General features: G+C 44.0%; 1 protein-coding gene across 1 annotated transcript in view; it reads right to left on the reverse strand.

The window, feature by feature from the left end:
* The window catches only part of CASQ2 (calsequestrin 2), a 70,492-nt gene that overhangs the window by 14,083 nt on the left and 34,755 nt on the right, over positions 1-21,654 (reverse strand). Inside the window, exons 5-8 of the mRNA XM_031652227.1 lie at positions 19,488-19,561; positions 13,613-13,743; positions 12,146-12,191; positions 4,192-4,246 (exon numbers count right to left, since the gene is read on the reverse strand). Coding sequence (XP_031508087.1) covers positions 4,192-4,246; positions 12,146-12,191; positions 13,613-13,743; positions 19,488-19,561 — 306 coding nt within the window. The remainder of the gene's footprint in view (positions 1-4,191; positions 4,247-12,145; positions 12,192-13,612; positions 13,744-19,487; positions 19,562-21,654) is intronic.

Genomic DNA, 21,654 nt, shown 5'->3' on the forward strand with positions numbered 1-21,654 from the left:
GCCGGACTTTTATTCCCTGAATAGGCTCTCAAGCTTCCAGGTGGTTTTGCGCTCTTCTCACCTTCCCCTGCTCTGCCTGCTCGTGCCCCCTTCCCCAGTACATGAGGCAGCACTGCACATGCTCAGAGCCTGCACTGGCTGGGGCATTGTTTGGAGTTGGTGTGATAGGGTGGACTGTGCACAGGAGGGGCCCTTGGGAAATCTAAGCTTGATTTTCCACTATTCCTATAACCCTGTGATCTCAAACATGCCATTGCATTGCCCTGAGTCTCCGCTTTCTTGTCTTTCAAACGTTGGAGGTGGAGAAGATGGTGAAGGGCAGTAGAGAGGCAGGAAGGAGGACCAAATGATCACTTAGCACAGGCCTTGCTACAGACTTATATGCCACTCAGAGTTGCTACCCTGACGACTTCATATAACTCTATGGCAGGGCCTTGTGGTTAAGGGTGTGGGCTGGGAAGCCAGACGTCCTCAGCGTCATTCCAACTTTATGCTTCCCAGTGAGGTAAGCTCTCTCAGCCTCAGCTTCCTCAGTTGTAATAAAAATAATGCCTTCCTCATGGGGTTCTTGTGTACATATAAGTACACAGTAAGTGACAATCACGATCATCTCCCTCATAGTCATGATGTATTTAGAGGTCAAGACAGCCTGCTTGAATTTGAATCTTGGCTTAGGTACAGTGAGTGATTTGGGCAACTTATTTAACCTCTAAAACACACGTTTCTCATCTGACACTAGAATAATCATCATCAGGCACATATTACAGAGTGGCTTTAGGTGCTAAATAAGGTCATCTACATAAAGCTCCTAGCACAGTTCCTCAATCATGTTAGCTCTTTAAGAAGAACTGTATTATTTTCCTGAATGTATGACCTTCTTCCTTGGGTTGGTGGGGTAGGTGTTTGGCTGGGGCGAAAGGCCATGTCTAACTTGTTAGCAAGAGCAAAGGAATGCAGAGGGACTGTTTTGCAGGAATGAAATTCCTAGTCCTGCAGTCAGGCCCATTGCCCCAGGTTACACATCAGTGCTCTGCAGGTAAATCACTGATTAACCACAAATTCAGAGTCAGGGACTTTCACAGACAGTTCTTTCCCTTTCCCAACCCCAAGTGGCAAGGCCCTCGCTCACAGAAGATGCTTCCAGAGCTCCTACCCCTCCCCCTCCCCCTCCCCTCACCTCAGTGCGTGCTTACAGCTTCCCAGTACAAGCCCCAGCTTGGGCTCTTTTGGGGAAAGGCACAGCTTCAGGCCCAGGGATATTTGTGCAGGGAGGAGGTGGAAGTAGTTTCTGGAGCTTGATTCATTACAGCAGCAATCTCGGTCAAACAGGTTCCTGCAACTTCAGGGAGGCCTCTTTGTTCTATTGTTCCAAAGAGCCAGACAGGCTTCCCCACAATCCTGGAAGCGGGCAGGTGAGGTGGGGAAGGAGCCCTCTGGAGTCTGGCCAGCAGGCTGCTGCCTATGGCAACTGCATCTCTGTTCACATAACACCAGGGATCCAATTCTGTTTGATTATAGTTTGTAAACCTTAGGCAATTGGCTTCCTTTGCTATTTGCTCCTCCGGGGCAGAGTGGTGGCCAGAATCTGTGGAAAACCCACTGAAACCACACTGGCTTTTTTTTGAGGGGGTGGAGACAAGGGCTAGATCATGCTGAAAAATGAAAAAAGCCAAGAGAGTGCTCAGATAATTCAGAACATAAATTTGGTTTTGATACAATGGAATATGATTCGGCCCTTAAAAGGAATATGTACAATATCATTGGGACACCTTGAAAACATCATGCTAAGTCAAAGATGTCACACACAAAAGGCTACATAGTAAATGATTCCGTTTATATGAAATGTCCAGAATAGGCAAATTGTAGAGATCATAAGTAATTCCTGCCTGCAGAGGTGGGTGAGAGGGAAATGGGAGTGACTGCTAATGGCTGTTTTTCAAAATATTCTAGAATTAGATACTGATTATGTTTGCACAACTTTGTGAATGTACTAAAAACCACTGAAATCTTCACTTTAAAAAGGTTACTATTACGGTATATGGATTATATCTTGATTTCACAAATTATATGATAAAAAATGTGGGTTTCACTCTATAAGAAGCTATGGAGGCTATTAGTGTATTGCCAAAAAAGGGAAGGAAAAGCTGGTCTGCCAGTGAAGAGTTTGGGGCTCGGTCTTGTTTGGTGATCTAACTCTCTAATCATCTGCCAGACAAATATTTATTGAGCACCTACCATGTGTCAAGACATTGTGCAAGAATCAGCTATATATTGATGAACAAGGCGATCTGTTCACCCTTGATGATCTACCACTAACTGTGTTCTCTTGGGCAGTTTTCTTTTTTTTTAACTTCTCCAAATGGCTGTTTCCTGATCTGTCCAGTGGAACCATCTCTAAATCTCTCCCTATGAGTATATAAGAGACTGAGGTCCCCAGCAAGTACCATGATGTCTACATTCCCTTGTCTTTGGTTACATTCTGGGTTGTCTCAGGGTTTCCAAAATACACTTCAGAATCTGTGCTTCCACTTTCTTTTGGGGACTCTCTATCTCACAGAGTACTGCCATAGGAAATTGCTACCTGCAAAATTAATTTGCCTGCACTTCACTCTCCACTGGTGTTGAAAAGAGTGAAACCAGTGAAAAGTTGTCCAAGTTCCAAAAACAAAGTTACAAATTCATTTACAGGGTCATCTTGCACTTTTAAAATAAGCTGCTCATTTTCCCCAGTTCTCATTATTTAGGGGAATGTTTCCTACTTCATTTCCTAAGCACAGACAATACTTTATGGATCAAAGTATACATTTATCCTATTTTCAGGTAGAATTGTGGTTGATATAGGCTCGATGGCAAAATTGGTAAATACTCTTTTAATATGAACAGAAGTTCACACATGCACACACACACACAAGCACACACACACCCTGTAAAGCTGGTATGTTTTAATATCCTCCGCAGTGCCCAGTGTACCTTTCTATGTTTGGGCAGCAAAGCAGAATGTTTGAGGTTCTTGAAAGCATCTCCAAAAGCATTTTATAAAATCAATTGGAGAAAAAAATAAAATCCCACTAGGCTTCCCACACCATCAGCAGCCACTGTGAAGCTGGCTTGCCCTCTGGCCACTTCTGGTCACTGTGTACTACCCCAGGATAATGTAGCCCTTGTCACAAGACTTGTTGTCCCTTCTCTGTTCCATAGATGAAATTTAAGACATGGTGAGATTAAAAGTGATATGGTTTGGATCTGTGTTCCCCACCCAAATCTTCTGTTCAAATGTAATCCCCAATACTGGAGGTGGGGCCTAGTGGAAGATGATTGGATCATGGGGGTGGTTTCTTATGGTTTACCACTATGCCCTGCTTGGTGTGAGTTCTCACAAGATATGGTTATATAAAAGTGTGTGGCGCCTCCCCACCACCTTGGTCCTGCTCCTGCCATGTGAGATATCTGCTCCTGCTTTGCCTTCTGCCATGAGTAAAACTCCCTGAAGCCTCCCCAGAAGCAGATACTGCCCTGTTTCCTGTACAACCTGAAGAACTGTGAGCCAATGAAGCCTCTTTTCTTTATAAATTACCATGTCTCTGGTATTTCTTTATAGCAATGTGAGAACTGACTAATATAATAAGATTTCCATTTGAGTTTCTCTTTTAGGTTCTGCATACCAGTAAAACTACTGACATCAGCTGGTCTAAAAGGCTGAGCAAGGAGCTGACTTATGGAAGAATGCACTTTCCACATCCTCATGATTTTATCCTCTTACCCAGATCAATTGATGACCCCAATTTTCCAGGCCCTCACCTTCCATGACCCTCTTAAAAACCCTTGCCCAGAACCCCTTGAAGAATTGGATTTGTGGCTTGAGAATCCCTCCCCTTACCCATTTGGCAACCTTGCGATTATTAAACTCTTTCTCTGCTGCAAATCCCACTGACTCAGTGTATTGATCCATTGCTGTGCAGCGGTGTAGGAACCTGGTAGTCTATAACATTCTGATTTGTTCACATCTTTTCTTCTCTTAGCCATGTGCACAATTGAAAACAAACTCATACTTAATGGGTGCCACCAGGGGGTGCCCAATATCTTGCAGTTGCATTGTGGATGGGACGTGAGAGAAGAGAAAGGTGAGGGCTGACAAAGGTGAGAAATCGGTTCTTGCTAAAGTTGTAAAAGAGCAGATTGAAAATTTCCTACCTGGGTCACTCTTCTCTGCAAAGGCCACAATGTGGATCCCATTCAAATCATCTTCCTGTATGAGAAAAGAATCAAAAGTTACACTTCCAGCTAGAGGGATACAAAGGACTGAGCCTGGGACAGAGACTCAGAAGCTGGAATGGAAACAGGAGAGGTAGGGAGAAGTGTGGAAGCGGGGATGAACACAGAGGCACAGAGGAGTAGAGTGGGGCTCACATTAAGGAAGGAATGCTGAGGAGCAACTGGCAGGAATGCATAGGGTTTGGACCAGGGACTCAGATAAATGAGTTTGCAAGACAGGAAAATACCAACCACACGTAAGACATTAGCACTAAATAAGCCTCACTCCTGTGGTCTGGTAGTTCCGGGAGAGCAACAGCAAAAGGCAAAATGAAAAAGAACGTGAGTCTGGTTTATGAGGAGATCTGAGGGCAACAATGGCTCTAGAGGCGGCTCAGTAGAAGCAGCTGTCAGTCTCTGTTTCAAGAGTTTACCACTGGCAGATAGAGTCAGTGATGCACCAGATTATGCAGGCTTCTGAATGCTGTGGACAGATCCTGAAACTATCCCCAAATGGATGGCAGACAGGAATCATTGAGGTCAATTAGGATGTGGGCTGGTGTTGTTCACACAAGAATCACAGACAACGGTTGAGCTTCCCTGTTAGGTCCCTGCCTACGGAATCCATGTAGTGTGTAGGGGACACTTTGCTTTCTGTGACCTCTAGGTGACTTCCTTGAAGTCCTTGCCCAGTCAGTATAGGCCTCCAACGCATTTCTGAGGCTGCAGGAATTGTCTGGAATTTGAGTGTAGGGAAAGTTGAGGGTGTGTGACTGAGAAAAGTGGGTATAGCTGTGGGGGCAGGGGCAGGAAGAAGAACCTAAAGAGAGTATTTTAAGTCTATGGGGCAAACGAGGGGCATTTCATGTCTCTACACCCTGGACAGCAAGGACCCTATGCCTTGTGTCTCCTTTGCAATGATTATTTCTGGAGAAAGAGGAGCTGGAGCTTGGAAGCGGCTCTGCTGTCACAAATGTGATTCTCAGGAGACTTGGAGAGGAATATGTGTGAGAAAGAGGCACCTGGGGACAAAGCTGAGTGCATAGTGATGATGAGACATGGGGAGAGGTATGCTTTGGGCACTCGGAATGTCATATCAGAATCATCCTATGGAGAAACCTCCAGGGGCCTCAACCTTCCCGTGATCTCTGTTTCCATTTCCATTGATTTTAATGCTGGTGCAATCCTATCTAAATGCTAATTTTTTTCCTTTGAGTTTGGAATGGACAAAACTTCCACAAATTCTAAGAAAGATTAAATGGAAAATGTTATTATTAAAAACAAGAGAGTGGGCATTGCCTTGGTCAGATTCTCCGGGGAATTTAATTTTACAGATATACGCGCGTGTGTGCCTGTGTGTGCCGGCTTATTACACAAATCCGACAGCAACCAGAAGGGGAGTCCGAGGTTTCACTGTTTTACATTTGCTATTATCGCCAGACAGAATATCCCGATCCGTTCTCATTAGGCTAGCCTGTGTCTCTGTCTCCTGCCATCAGATGGGAGTGAGCGCTGTTAACTCTGTGAAGCGGGCTTCATTTCTGTGTGCCCTGCTAGAACGCATTTGGAAATTGGCTTTAGAATTAAGAATCCATATTTGTTTTCTAGGAGGCTGCTCATAATATGGCTGTCACTCCCCAGACCCAAGATGGCCCCTGGAGGGAGCACTGTCACTAAGGGAAAGAGCCTGTCTCTGTGTGCGTCACAAAGATTCAGCACGCAGACCTGTATTCCACATCTACAAGGAAACAGGCCAGCCCTAGGTGCCAGGAATTTTCAAGTAATAAACTCACAGAGTAGGAACCCAAGGGCAAGCCGGCAAGTCGGGGTCACTCAGTGAGAGCCCAGCTTGCACAGGGGAGGAAGAGCTATGCTGATCTCAAGGCTGGGAATCCCCAGGGCCTCTCTGAATCCCACAGCCTTTGCTACTCAGATCTCTCTTTTGGTCTTTAGGTTACATTGTCTTGGAAATTCCGTTTTTAATTGTATGAATCTTCCCTCCTCAACTACATGGCAAGCTCACTGAAAGAAGGGATTATGCCTTAAAATAACAATTATTAAAGTGGCAACAATATCTGCTATTTGCTATTTTTTCCGTACTTACTTTGTAAGAACATTATCTCAAAATCTCCTAAGAAAGACTTACTCTTATTGAATGCTTGAAGAATCAAAGTGACTTACCTAAGGCCACAGAACTACTAGTGACAGAAGGGGGATTCAAGCCAGTTCTGTCTGGCCCCAAAGCCCACTGTCTTGGTCCATTCAAGCTGCTATAACAACATATCAAAAACTGGGTAGCTTATAAACCACAGAAATGTATTTCTCACTGTTATGGAGGCTGGGAAGTCAAGGCACTGGCAGATTCGGTGTCCGGCGAGGCCTGCTTTCTGGCTCAGAAACATTGCCTATCTTCATGCTGTATCCTCACAGTGGAAGGGACCAGCTAGCTCTCTGGGACCTCTTTAATCAGGGCACTAATCCCAACATGAGGGTTGAGCCCTCAAGACCTAATCACTTCCCAAAGGCCCCATCTCCTCACACCCTTACCTTGGGGGCTATGCTTCCAATGTATGAATTTGTGGGGGGACACAAACATTCAGACCACAGAACCTGTACTCTTTCTTTCTCACCACCACCAGCAGAACAGGCTCCATGAATTTATTGCTCCCTGCAGGGTTTGCAGAAGATGTTGCAAACTTGGATCAATGGCTCTTAAGTTGAAAGAGGCTGGAAAGAGGCCTGCATGTAAAGTAACTGAGTGCAAGATTTCCCAAAGAACTGGAGATTTTGGAGTAACTTCAGTGAATCCCTTCCTTTGGATCCCCCAGCACTTTGTATGTCCCTCTGTTGCAGCAGTGAGCATACTGGGTTGGCGTTATATGTCTTGAGACTGTTTCATCTACTCAACCTGAGCTCCTAAGGACAGGACAGCAATGTTCATTTTTATAACCTCATTGCTTAGCACAGGGGGTTTTTTTAATGCCTAGACTCAAAAAAGGAGTATGGCAATAAAAACCTTACTCACTGAGGCCAGGCGCGGTGGCTCACGCCTGTAATCCCAGCACTTTGGGAGGCCGAGACGGGCAGATCACGAGGTCAGGAGATTGAGATCATCCTGGCTAACACGGTGAAACCCCATCTCTACTAAAAATACAAAAAATTAGCCGGGTGCGGTGGTAGGCGCCTGTAGTCCCAGCTACACGGGAGGCTGAGGCAGGAGAATGGCATGAACCCCGGAGACGGAGCTTGCAGTGAGCTGAGATCGCGCCACTGCACTCCAGCCTGGGCGACAGAGCAAGACTCCATCTCAAAAAAAAACAAAACAAAACAAAACAAACAAACAAACAAAAAAAACCTTACTCACTGAAGAAAATTAAATTAGAAAATATTAGGTATACCAAGAAGAAACTATGCGTATCAATTACCTACCAACCGCATACATCACCACTTAATATTTTACTCAGTTTCCTTCCAGTCTCTGTTGAATGTTTGTTCTCATGTTGAATGAAGAGATGCAAAGAAAAAATGTGGTTAAAATAAGCAGGCTCCCTATTTAAGGTGCAATGGAGTGACCTAGATGCCTGTCTGGGGGTCTCTGACCCCATCTTGAAAGTATTTTGCTATTGCAATAGAGGGAAGCCTCTTTTAGAAGAAACTGCTGACTCTCCTTCCCTGTGGGCAGTTCCCCAGGACTCTAGCGGGCCACTTGGCTAGATGGAGGGTGAGGTCTCCAAGGGGAATGACAGATCAGCACCGGGTCTCTTTTTGACAGCTTGACATTCTTTGAGTATTTAAAATAAATAAATAGCTTTCCAAGGTACACACAGCAAATATTACCAGGCACCAGTTTCTTTAGTAATCATATGTGATGTGTTTTCTATGGCCTGCATCTTAAAAACCTGCACAATTAGAGAGAGAGAAAGATCAATAATTGTTTTAGTCCTAGCTGGCTTTCCCATCTTATTTAAATACTTCTCAGTGTCTGGGGAAGTGGATGTTGAAGATAAAGACTTTTCTTTTTCTTTCGAAATGGGGTTTCACTCTGTTTCCCAGGTTGGAGTGCAATGGCACATCTCGGCTCACGGCAGCCTCTGCCTCCCAGGCTCAAGGGATCCTCCTGCCTCAGCCTCTCAAGTAGCTGGGATTATTGGCACGCACCACCACACCCAGCTAATTTTTGTATTTTTTGCAGAGACGGAGTTTTGCTCTGTTGCCCAGGCTGGTCTTGAATTCCTTGACTCAAGCGATCTGCCCACCTCAGCCTCCCAAAGTGCTGGGACTACAGACATGAGCCACGTTGCCTGGCCAAAGACAAAGACTTTGAAGTTCACTAGCTGGTCACTTTCCACAGCCACATCTGTGGTTTAAGTTGCTGTGGCCATGTGGCCCACAGAGATGCCACTCTTCAGAGCAGTGACCTGCCAGGGGGCACAGGTAGAGGAGGAGGTATGGAAAGTGGCTCCTCAGAGGTCCTTTGGATGCACTGATTTCCGTTTCTCCCTTTCAAGGAAACAAAGGTAACACTGGAGGGGCCTGTCCTGCCTTCCCTCTCTAGTTGGAGACTTGAATGAGGGGCTGACTAGGTCTGGTTAGGGCTGCTGGGTAAGTCATGAGGCTGTTCCAGAATGGAGAGGGAAGGAATAAACCATTTCAGTTGCCCTTTTCTCTACCTGGTTAAATTCATTGCACTGCCCTTCCCCAAGTAGAGAACAATTCAATATGCACTAATGTGGAAAATATGAGCCATCACCATTATTTTATATTATTGCAAAAGGCTGTATTTTATCTTATTCATTAAATGAAAAGAAAGGAGAGAATGAGTTCCAATGAAACCAGACACTGAACTTCCTGTCTGAACATCTGCCTCTAATGTGTCAACAGGGAGTATTTCTGCAGCAGTGTGGGATATGTGAGGACAGAGGCTCCCCATCTACAAAACACCATGGTCTTGGGTGTGATACTGCTGTGACAGGAAGGAAAGACCTGGGAGAAGGGGTCCATGGTGTTATATTCCCTCCCTTCCTAGAACCTAGGTAATGGAGATGTGCCTCTTAGGAATAAAGACAATAAAAAGAAAAAAACTGAAGATAAAGCCATAGCAGAAGAGAACATCAATAATGACTCTCAATTTAAAGTGGTATTTTGTGTCATGAAAGACAAAGACCAAGACCCTGTTCCAAATTAAAGGTGACTAAAGAAGCATAAGCAGGCCAGGCGTGGTGGCTCATGCTTGTAATCCCAGCACTTTGGGAGGCCGAGGAGGGAGGATCACCTGAGGTCAGCAGTTCAAGACCAACCTGACCAACATGGTGAAACCCTGTCTCTACTAAAAACACAAAAATTAGCCAGGCATGCTGGTGTGCACCTGTAATCCCAGCTACTTGGGAGGCTGAGGGAGGAGAATCACATGAACCTGGGAGGCAGAGGCTGCAGTGAGCCAAGATGAAGCCACTGTACTCTAGCCTGGGTGACAGAGGGAGAATTTGTCTCAAAAAAAATAAAAAGAAAAAGAAACATAGGCAAATGCAAGTGTGGGATCCTGGATTGGATCCTGGGCCAGGAAACAGAGATGTTTTTCTTTTGCAGTAAAGGACATTGGTGGGACAACTGGCCAATCTGAATAATGGTAGTAGACTTATTATATCAGTGTTAATTTCCTGATTTTGATAACTCTCTCTCTCTCTCTCTCTCTCTCTCTCTCTCTGTCTATCTATCTATCATCTACCTCTCTATGTATCTGCGTAGATAGAAGGCATCGTAAAATGTTAACATTTGGGAGATCTGGGTGAAGAGATGAAGTTCTTTGCACTACTTTTGTACATCTGAAATTATTTTAGGGTAAAAAGTAAAAACAATTTTTTTAAAAAAAATATTATTTAAAAGCACTATTATACCTTTTTGCTATTACCATTTTAAAATATATTAATAAGACTCTTTTTTTGAGACAGGGTCTCACTCTGTTTCCCAGGCTGGAGTGCAGTGGTGCAATCACAGCTAACTGCAACCTCTGCTTCCCAGATGAAAGTGATTCTCTTACGTCAGCCTCCCAAGTAGCTGGCACTACAGGCGCCTGCACCATACTCAGTTAATTTTTGTACTTTTTTTTGAATGGGGTTTCACCATGTTGGCCAGGCTGGTCTCGAACTCCTGACGTCAAGTGATCTGCCCACCTTGTCCTCCCAAAGTGCTGAGATTACAGGCATGAGTCACTATGCCTAGCGATTAGACCGTTTTAATATCTTTGAAAGGTTTAAATGTTAGGAAAGTTTGTTTCTATTGTGCTGAGTCGTTATTAAATAGTCCACTCCCCTGGATTGGATTATTTACCCTTTGGTATCTTGTGAAATGTTTGCTTTACCTTCAAACATCCAAGTAAGTTACAGACCAGTAAAACAATGTCAAGTTACTCCCTGGTTCTGTTCATCCATCACTTCAAAGAATTAAATAGATAAATACTTTGGTGTTAATTCATCTCTCCTCCTCCCCATCCCTCACCCCAAATGGCCCCTCGTGGGGACGTAGTCACTCTGGGGAGGCATTCTGCAGAGAACACTAGGTTTGGCTCCAGATGGCCTGTATTTAAGTTCCAACAACTAATGGTTATTAGTTATGTGTCCTTTAGTGATTAATCTGTATGAGCACCAGTTTCTGATTATGTAAGATGGGGCTGAAACAGTACTTGGTTTTTGTTTGTTTGGGGGAACAGAGTCTTGCTGTGTTGCCCAGGCTGGAGTGCAGTGGCATTATCATGGCCCACTGAAGCCTCAAGCTCCTGTGCTCAAACAATCCTCCCACCTCAACTTTCCAAGTAGCTGGGACCACAGGTGTGCCCCCTATGCCCAACTAATTAATAATACTTCTTCTACATCACTTTCTAGAGCTATTGGAAGATCCAAATAAAAGGATTCATGAAACGCTTTGAGAAATGCCCCACAGCCTTTATTTATGAAATTCTGTACAAAGCTGAGGTGTGGGTTGAGGGTTTATCTCCAAGGTCCTCCATCTAACACTATTTGAGCTGCCTGACATATTATCCATGACAAAGACCTAGAGGACAAGTTGGCTCAGCTGCTTGCCAGTGCCTTCAGTTGATATTTTTAAAAAAACAGCTACCATATTCTGAACTCTTCATATCATTCATCCTTATAAAAAGTCCCAACTCTAGATAAGGAAATTTACACAGCTCAGAAAGGCCACATGACTTGACGTAGGACACAAAGCTACTAGGTGGCAGATTCTGGACCTGAACCTAGGTCTCTATGACTTTGTAGCCTGAGTCCCTTCCACTGTGTTACTGTGCGGCTCTGGTGGTCAATGAACAGAAGCTATAGTCACTGTGGGAAATGAACTAAGAGCAATTTTGCCTAGTGAGTAGTATCAAAGAGGCTTAGATTGATCCATGAAGAACTGTGTTTTAATTCAGCATGATGTTGTCCATGTTTTTGTCTTGTTTTGTTTTGTTTTGTTAAAACGGTGTCTCGCTCTGTTGCCCAGGCTGGAGTGCAGTGCCACAATCACAATTCACTGCAGCCTTGACCTCCCAGGCTCAAGCAATTCTCCTGCCTCAGCCTCCCAAGTAGCTGTAACTCCAGGCACATGCCACCATGCTTGGTTACTTTTTGTATATTTTGTAGAGATAGATAGGGTTTTGCTATGTTGCCCAGGCTGCTCTTGGACACCTGAACTCAAGTGATCCCCTACCCCAACCTCCCAAAGTGCTGGGATTACAGTTATGAGCCCTCGTACCCAAACTGTTCATGTTTCAAATACTCACCTAGATATCCACCTCAGCCAAATAAAGTTTGGTTTCAGTTTAGGGACTTAATCTAAGAAGCACTGCTCTTGGGGACTATACTCATCTCTACAAGGCAAAGAGAATTTGCCTCTTTCTTACCCATGTTTCAAACATTTCTTCTGGGCGCAGGCGACGTAGAGTGGGTCTGGAAAAAAAAAAAGGGCTTCCTTGAGTAGGGGTCACTGTGGCAGATACAGCAGCCACAGCATCGTGAAATGTAAAATGAGATGCTGGTTCCTTTAAGGCATGGAGAACCCTAAAAACCCACTTATCTCCTAAGGAAACAGACCAGCTCTACTCTGCTGTGTCAGACAGCGAGCTGGGCCTAAGCCACTCAGCCTTTTCATAGACCCACTGATCCAAGGATTATAAAGTCTGTTACAAACAATGGGTCAGAGGGCACAGGGTCAGCTCACTCCCAGGGCAAGATGCCATTTCCCTCCTCACAGGTAGCTACCACTCCAGAGAGTCCACAGCAGGCCTGGAATGAGAAACCTGAGGGGGAAAACAGGAAATCTCAGATTTTGTAGGTTAAAATTGCCTTTGTTTTATCATCTGGGGTATCCATTGAAAGTCCTTTAGGGATATTTAGGGGAGCAGACAGGATCTATATTTTGCTCATAGTTTCATTTCTTTCTGAATATTGGCAAATAGTGCTGGACATATTAATATTTGTTCCTCCAAGTACTGCCTTTCTGAAGGAACTAGGACTGTCCAGGTGAGGGGGGGTCACAGTACTCCAGGTAAAATGAACACACATGTGCACATGTCAGGTAGGCTAGATGGACAAGCCAGTGAGCGCACTACCATGTTCCTTTTTCCCATATCATCCCTCCCTCAAGAGCAGGGGTCAGAAGACTACAGCTGGTGGGACAAATCCAGCCAGGGCCTCCTATTTTCCTAAATAAACTTTGACTGGGACACAGCCACACCCATTTGTTTATACATGATCCATGGCTGCTTTCATGCCACAGCCGCAGAGTTAAGTAGTTGCAACAGACGCCATCTGGCCCACAGAACCTGGAAGATTTACCGTTTTGTTCTTTACAGAAAAGATTTGCTGATTCATGCTAGAGCTACACTAAGTGGTATCAAGCATTCCTCTCCCAGAAGTCCTATGCACAGAGTGTTCATCTTTGGCTAAGTTACTTAACTATTGAGTCCAATTTCTTGATCTGTAAAATTGGAATAATAATTACCCAGTAAGGTTGGAGATTAGATAAAATAGTTTCCCTAAAACACTGGGCATGGTTATTGGTATACAGGAACTTTCAGTAAATTGCTATCATTTCTAGTACAGAATTTTATTTATATCTTGCCCTGGCTTTGAGGGGATTTGCTGACTGAGGGATTTATCAAACCCTGCTTGCAGGTGCAGACTTACATTCAGAAGTAATCATATCCCTGCTAGTCATCACTGATCAACAAAGCCATACTACTGAGTTCTGTACTCCTGGGGAACTAACTAGGTTGTTGCTCTTGGAGGGTCTGAAATGGTAGCACAGAGAGGCTCCTCTCCATTCCCCAGATCCCAGGCCCCCAGCCCCCGCATGCTATCTCAGGCACCTTTGGTGTTCCTTCACAAACTCTACAATCTCCTCTTCTGTGTAAGGTTTGTTGGGGATGGCAATGGGCTCATCCATAAATGGCTCATAGAAGTCAACCTCATTCATCTTCAAAGATAATTTCTTTGCAACCTGTAACCATTAGAAATAAGACAAAGTTTATTTGGATGCTAGTCTAGAATAGCAATGTGTTGTCCATCTAAGACAAGTGTGTATGTTTTCTGGCAAAGACATAAAAACAAATGTACAGTTTTAACTTCAATGTTGAAGTGATAGGAACTCATCACCCAAGGCCTGGCTAGCCCAATCTTCTTTTGTGATCAAAGAAGGAAAGATAGGAAGGAAAAAGACTTATCTAGCAAATGAGGGTCAGGCTGGGGCAGGGAGCAGTTGAGATGAGAAGTGGGAAGTTTAATGCTACAATCACCGTCACTCTACTGCATTTGTCAGGGCTGGATGGGAAGCAAATGCCAATGGAACATATTTACTATCCTGGGTTGTGTGGTTTTAATGGAACCAATGTTGATAAAACAGGCAATTGATGGAGATCCTTAAGGCATATAGGTACTCAGAATCAGAACCCAACTCATTAGCCTGTCTTTGATTTGCTCATAACCCTGATTGTTATTTAGGTTGAAGTGCTGGCCCTACAGTTAAATCTCTCAGTACCCAGCTTGCTTTGTGGTTTGTCAGACTTTGGGAGCTGCCCGGTTTGTCAGCAGTCATGAGGTGACTGACCATCTTGCTTTGCTCTGGGTGGAAGGGCTTCCTGGGATGCAGGACTTTCAGTACTAAAACTTGGACAGACCCCAGTAAGCCAGGATGGTTTGCTCATCTTACAACAGATAAGGAGCTCGGAGAGCCAGCCCATAGCCTGGAAGACATTTTCTCTCTGGATTAAAGCAGCCACATGTTCAGTGTGTTGTCAAGGCAGAATGGTTGCTGTTTGCCTGCACAGCTGCCGAACTCAGGACCTCTGTTTGTGAAATGATTTGAGAGGCCTGGAATGTGCAACGCTCTATAGAAAACCAAATGCCATTCTTTTCTAGTTCAGAGCTGTGGTTCAAGAAAGCACAGGGATGAACAGTGGTTCTCTTGAAGCTGAAGAGGAACTGCCTAAGAGCTGATGCTCTGTGGGGGTAACCCATGGTGCCGTGACCCAGGCCGGCTGCAGCTAACTGGGGAAGAGGAGGAGCTGGGTATTGCATAAGCTGTTACACAAGGAGGTCCATTCTGAGGAAACACTGATATCCATATGGTTTTTGTCATCAATTGCTATTAATTCCAGGTCACTATATTCCGAAAGGCATTTTATATAGTACTTAAGGGAAAGAAATTCCAGCATCCTACTCAGAGATAAAGGAAACAGGCCATGTTTTCTTTTTTGTTGTCAGGTTAATATTAAGAGAGGGAGACGTGGAGTTTTTCCTAAGTGCTTTTCCATCTTCTCAGGGGTGGGGGGGTGATATAGATGAGGGGCTGATGAAGCAGGGAACCAAAGTAGGCTAGAAAATGACATTGAATTCTGGTTTTCTGAGTTCGCTTACTATATATCCTAGGAATCAGAAGACTGTTTCCATGAAAGGAGAAGTGATCAGAATGAAAACAGTAATAATACCAAACATACAGAGTGCTTATCATGTGCCAGGCACTGCTGCCAGGTGTTTTAGGTTGATTCTTTGTTTAATTCTCACTTGGATTGTATGTAGTAAGAATGATTATTATATTTATTTTACAAATGATGAACCTGAGGCACAATTTGGGTAAGAAATTTGTCAGGATCATATATCTGGAGGGAGCAGAGCCAGAAGTCAAACCCACCCAGTGGTGGTGGTAGTCTCCAGTCCTTGAATGCCAGTGTCTGGGGCCACAGTGCTGTCTATGAATGTAAAAATTGGATTGTCGCATCCTTAATTTAAGTCTTGGAAATGCTGAGTAAAATCTCCCAGGGATCTCTTCCCTGTCTCCCGACCACCATCATGGAGTGCCCTCATCTTGTATCTCAGAGAATTCCTCTCTTTCATTTTTTTTTCTTTTTTCTTTTTTCTTTTTTTTTGAGATGGAGTTTTGCTCTTGTTGCCCAGGCTGGAGGGCAATGGCACAGTATCGGGCTCACTGCAACCTCCACCTCCCGGATTCAAGCGATTCTCCTGCCTCAGCCTCCCGAGTAGCTGGGATTACAGGCACAGGCCACCACACCCGGCTAATTTTTGTGTTTTTAGTAAAGATGGGGTTTTGCCATGTTGGCCAGGTTGATCTTGAACTACTGACCTCAGGTGATCCACCTCCCCCCTCAGCCTCCCAAAGTGCTGGGATTACAGGCATGAGTCACCGCACCTGACCCCCTCTTTCATTCTTATTATTCCTGTCTTGGATGGTAAGGACTGAAAGGGATTTGATTGGTTGAAGCTTTTATTCATTCATTTATTCAGTAAGTATTTAGTGGGGCCTACTGAATCCAAGGCATTATTCCAGGAGGAGATCTGGTTCATGGGTATTACCATTATATAAGAATGAATTATATTATTAAGAACCAAATAGGTCCATAAAATGAATTCTTTCATGCTTTTATTTGTTAACTAGTTGGAATAGCTTTTAACAAAGATAAGAAAACTACAAAGTACAACGCTGATTTTCTGACATGTGCATGTGTATGAATTTTGATACAGGTCATTTTTCCTCCAGTTCGCAAGTCAGTTTGGTTGTTGCCAATGAAACCAACTCGAGTCTTAGATTGGTGCAAAAGTAGTCACAGTTTTTGCCAAAAGTAATGGTTTTTGCCATTACTAAATTTAGGTCTTCCCAACATCTATCTTCTCCACTAACTTTGTTTAGTCACAGCTCCCTTTGGCTCCAGTGTGATTTTAAAAAGAAAGTGATTTTTCGTCTCATTGTTCACTCAGACAGAGAAAGGAACAGGTCAGTGGGAGGGGATGTGGGATTATAAGAACTGATATTTTTCAGGCTGTTAGGTACAGCAGAGTGGAATCATCCTTGGCCCTCTGACACTTTCTTGTTCTAACTGCTTCTTCAGAGAGGTTGCGCCTTCCTGTGGCTTGATTTAGGATTAGTATCAATAGATCAGTACTGGTCCCAAACCTGAACACCCTTTATAATTCCTTGGGAGGCTTTCAAAAATGCAGATTCCCAGACACTGCCACAACCCTAAAAAATTAAAATTTCCAGGGCCGAGACCCAGAGACTAATGGTTTTAAAAGCTTGTCAGAGGATACTAATATGGATAGTGGTTGGGAACTACTGACCACCAAATTTACATCAGCAGCCATGACATCTCACCCTCTTTACGGTCCTGCAACTCACATGATGTATTTATTGGTTTGTTTACTTCGTAATTTTCTGTCTTTCCATCTTCTCTTTCCCACACTAAACTTTAAATTCTAAAGGGCAGGAATCTGCTTTGCTCAATGTTGTGTCCCTAGCACTGAGAAGAGTGCCTGGCACGTAAAGGGCACTCAATAAATGCTTGTTGAGTGAATGAATGACTGAATTAATTAAAGACATTTCCAGTTGAATGTTTCCCCAACTTTTAGAAAATAGAATTCATAACCCCATCTCATGTTCCTCAATAGATTCTTCTTCCTAGATTTCCTAATGTTTTCAGTAGCTTCATAATTTTTGCTGTCTTGATGCCAAGACTTGCTATCTTAAGTTATTTTGAGGCCTTCTCTCATCACCTCATCAATGGCCAGATCTTCTTGTTACATCCACTTTTGCTAGTGCCGGTTGTTTTTTGCATTTTTGTAACTGCATTAGTGCTTTCTTGTCCCTTGACTCTCCTGGTTTCAGACCTTAACAAAGCACCTCCCAGTCTCTCTGAGATTCCCTAGGGTGTGTTGTACAAACAGGTCCTTTCAGTCACTTCACATTTATTACTTTTTCCCTCTTCTGTCCTAGCACTCCCTGCTGGACACCACTGAGGCTCTACTGGGTGCAGTCATGCCTTCTGAACTCCACCATCTCCCCTTGGACACCCTTTCCACCCCAGCTGATGGGTGCAAGTTCTTAAGCACCAAATAGCGTCAGAGTCCTCTCAGCGCTCTCCGCTCTGTGTGCCTTTGTCTTTTTAAATGTTTTGAAATCCAACAAGGCTACGTGAACGCTGGAACTTATGACTCAGTGTCCTACAGAGTTTTAATAAAGCATCTCTCTGAATTTTTAATCATAGCCTGACCTCACCTTTTTCATGGGCCACAGGCAAGAAGCTATACAGTTGCACTAGGAGGCACTTCTATAAACAGATACTACGCTGAGCTCAACATTGAACCACCCCTCTAAAAACTAAGGCTTTGTTGCTTGGCCAAATTAATTGGCCTGCCTCTCTCTTCCTTTCAGCTGGATTCTTACCCAGGAGCCACTTTAGCCACACCTAGTCCATCAGAACCAAATGTTCCATCAGAACCATATGTCAGTAATGGATTCAGTTTCGGCTTCTCTGTTCCTCCCTTTCTCTACTAATATCCTATCCAAGCCTCCCACTTCCTGGGCCTAGATGACTGCCTTCTTATGAACAATGGTGCTCATAGCTGGCTAACTACTACTGAATGCTTCCCTTGTGCCAAACACCAGTCACGCAGTTTGCATATATTGCTTGTTTCTCTGGAGTAAAGTAGGACAGAGCACTGACTTTGAAGTCAGGCTGGTCTGAGATTATAGCAAGCTTCTCAACTCAGTAACTACATGACCACGAAAAAATCACCTAATCTTTCAGCACCTCAGTTTCATCCTCTGTAGAATGAGGATACTAATTCCTCCCTTATGTGAGTGTTGAGAGGATGAAGTAAGAAAATTCATGTTAACTTCTTAGCACACACTCTGGCACAAAGACATTTCTTAGCACAGACTCTGGCACATAAAATTTTTTTGAATTTATTATTTTTTATATTCTTATTTTTTGAGAGAGGATCTCACTCCATTGCCCAGGTTGGAGTGCAATGGTATGATCACAGCTCACTGCAGCTTCAACCTCTTGGGCTCAAGTGATCCTCCCAGCTCAGCCTCCCAAGTAGTTGGAACTACAAGTGTGTGCCACCACACCCAGCTAATTTTTGTATTTTTTGTAGAGATGGGGGTCTCACTATGTTGCCCAGGCTGGTCTCCAACTCCAAGGCTCATGCATTCCATGCCCCTCAGCCTCCCAAAGTGTTGGGATTACAGGTGTGAGCACCTGGCCCATAACAGACACTTAATACATGATAGTTTTAAAATATTCTTGCTCGAGATCCTTCCCAACTGTAATACAACTAATTAGGATAAACATTCTTCAAGTTTAGATTATAATACTTGGATTATAGATCACTCTTCTGGATCATAGGCTTGAAGACAGGGCCACTTCCACAGAAGTGGTTCATCGTATACAAGAACTGAACGCAGTCTCATCCCACCATGCCCCTTCCCTGCTCCAGCTCACTGGCTTCCTCTTGTATTTTACAGACCACTTGCTTGAACTCATCACAGAGGAGTTCCCATTCTACTCCCCATCCTGACCCAGTAGAAGGGGAAGTATGTAACCCCAGGAAGGGAGAGGATACCCACTAAGGAAAAAGGAAGCAGTGACTGAGTGGGCTGGCACACTCTGGGCCCACACATTTCCCATCTCAGTGTATGAGAAGATAAGTGTGGGCCATCACTTTTCCTTGGATGTTTTTTAAAATATTCTTACATCCTCTGAATTAGTCATCTTTGTACTCATCTTAAATCCAATAGTGATTTAGTGATATAATTCTTAACCCTTCTAGAGAAAGAGGCAAGGGAGGATAGTTAATGTTGCTACAAGAAAAGAAAGAGTGGTGGCAAGTTCAAACTTTAATTCTTCATGCCTACAAAACTGTTCACATTGGAGTTTCGTAGGTACTCACCCCTTTGTCAAAGGTGGCAAAGAATTTGATGTAAGGCTGGAAGTGTTCAGCTGCTTCTTCAAAAGCCTTGTAGTCTAAGGGGAAAAATAAAGATGAAGGGAGAGAGATTTTCAAGATGCACACTGAAGAATCTTCTTTTTAAATGATGTAGAGAGTAGAAAGTCAATTAATCCTGATGGGATAACAATTTAGTAGATATTATTTAGATAGGTATTATTTAATATTATTTAAACCCATAGTTCCCCACAAGGAGTTGGAATTGACTGGCATTCAAACGCCCAAGAGAAGACCCCTTCACCACACTTTTATGAACTGCAGGTAGAAAGCAGGAAACAGAGGGAACCGGGAGGACAAGAGAGAGAAGAAGACACGTAAAACTCCAAACCGAAATAAAAAGGCCTTTCACTCTAACTCACTGCTACTTATAATCATGCCCTCTAGAGAGAGTGCAGTTTGCCAGAATAAATCAGCTCTAAGTAAGAAGGAAATTCATCTCACTGTGTAAAGTAACCTCAATCACAAAAGACATCACAGAAGTATTTTAAACTTCTTAATGGAAGTACCCCTGTTGCTGAATTCTAGTTTTCTTCCCCTTTTTTCATTTTAAAGTTTTCTTCTTTATTCTGATGCTTCAAGAGGATTTCTTAAACTTAAACCCTTGATAGACTATGGTCCCCAGCTTGAGTCTACACTGGCCGAGACAGTATGAGATCAGGTGAGTGTGGGAGTGCTGTACCTTGGTCCATCTGGGGAGTCACTTGGGAAAGAGATTTGTACTCAAGCCTTAGTTGTGAGGGTGATGGTAATGTGGTGGTGGTGGTTATGAATAAATGCTGTAAGCCTGAGAGTCAATCAGCCTGTGATTTATTCTTAATAAGATTAACTTCTTTCCATTTCATGGAATTCCATTTCCCTTAACCATCATAAGTATAAGCCTCTGTTAGACAATGCAGAATTTACTAAGATTCTATCAAATTTTTTCTAGAATAATGTGAATTCAGAGGATCCCAAAATGAATAAGACAAAGATACTGATCTTCCAAAGCTCTCAGCCTCCCTCGCGAGGGCTATGAATCCTTTAAAGAATCAAAAGGCAGCGTGATAGTTGTTACCACAGAGGTGAGTGCCGCAAGCACAGGTGAGAGGGGTGTTGGAAAGTCATGAGAATACTTGCACATACTGATACACACTCACACTAACTTGTCCTCATAAAAGTAAGTGGGTAGTCAGAAAAGATATCCTGTAACCTCATAGCTGGGGTCAAGAATTGGGTAGAGGGGAGAAGATGGCTGAGAGCACTTTTTTTTTTTTGAGGTAGGGTCTCCCTCTGTCACCCAGGCTGGAGGGCAGTGGCATGGTCTTGGCTCACTGCAAGCTCTGCCTCCCGGATTCACGCCATTCTCCTGCCTCAGCCTCCCAAGTAGCTGGGACTAGAGACGCCTGCCACCACGCCCGGCTAATTTTTTGTGTTTTTTAGTAGGGATGGGGTTTCGCCGTGTTAGCCAGGATGGTCTCGATCTCCTGACCTCGTGATCCACCCATCTTGGCCTCCCAAAGTGCTGGGATTACAGGTGTGAGCCACCGCGCCCAACCAGCTGAGAACATTTGAAGAATGAATGGAGTGAAGGTAAGGAAGTAGAATGGCTAAAGCAACACCTAGGCCATCTGTGTCTAAAGCAGCAATGGGCTCTATCAGAATCCTCTGTCCCCTCTTTTCCAATCCCCATGTCCCTGATGAATTTCTCCTCCCCTCTATGTACTCTCACCCTGATGGAAAGAATGGCTTAGGCCTGTGTCAGGAGCCTCCCTTCCTCTCTTGGAGAGTTGGTCGACATCACTTTAAGACGAAGAACAAAGCAAGGTGACCTCTAGATGGATGATTCAAAATGTGGCTTGACCTTTAGCCTCAGCCAAACAGCAGTTGCTTTCCAAGAAGCCTCCTCTTGTCTTCTACTCTGTTGGAGCTCAGGTCATGTCTAGGCTTTCCCTGCCTCTTGGCCAACCTGTTCCTGGTCCCTTCCAGTCAGACTCCCCTCCCACTTTCTTTGATGACTCTTTTGGCTTCTGGAATAGGCTCCTGAACGTTTAGTTCCCAGCCTCCAGCTTACTACAAACTTATCTTAGCATTTTCTCTCCTTTCTTCCCCCTCTCTCAGGGTTGTGCATACT

Source organism: Papio anubis, chromosome 1 (assembly GCF_008728515.1).
Source record: "Papio anubis isolate 15944 chromosome 1, Panubis1.0, whole genome shotgun sequence".
NCBI classification, from domain to species: domain Eukaryota; kingdom Metazoa; phylum Chordata; class Mammalia; order Primates; family Cercopithecidae; genus Papio; species Papio anubis.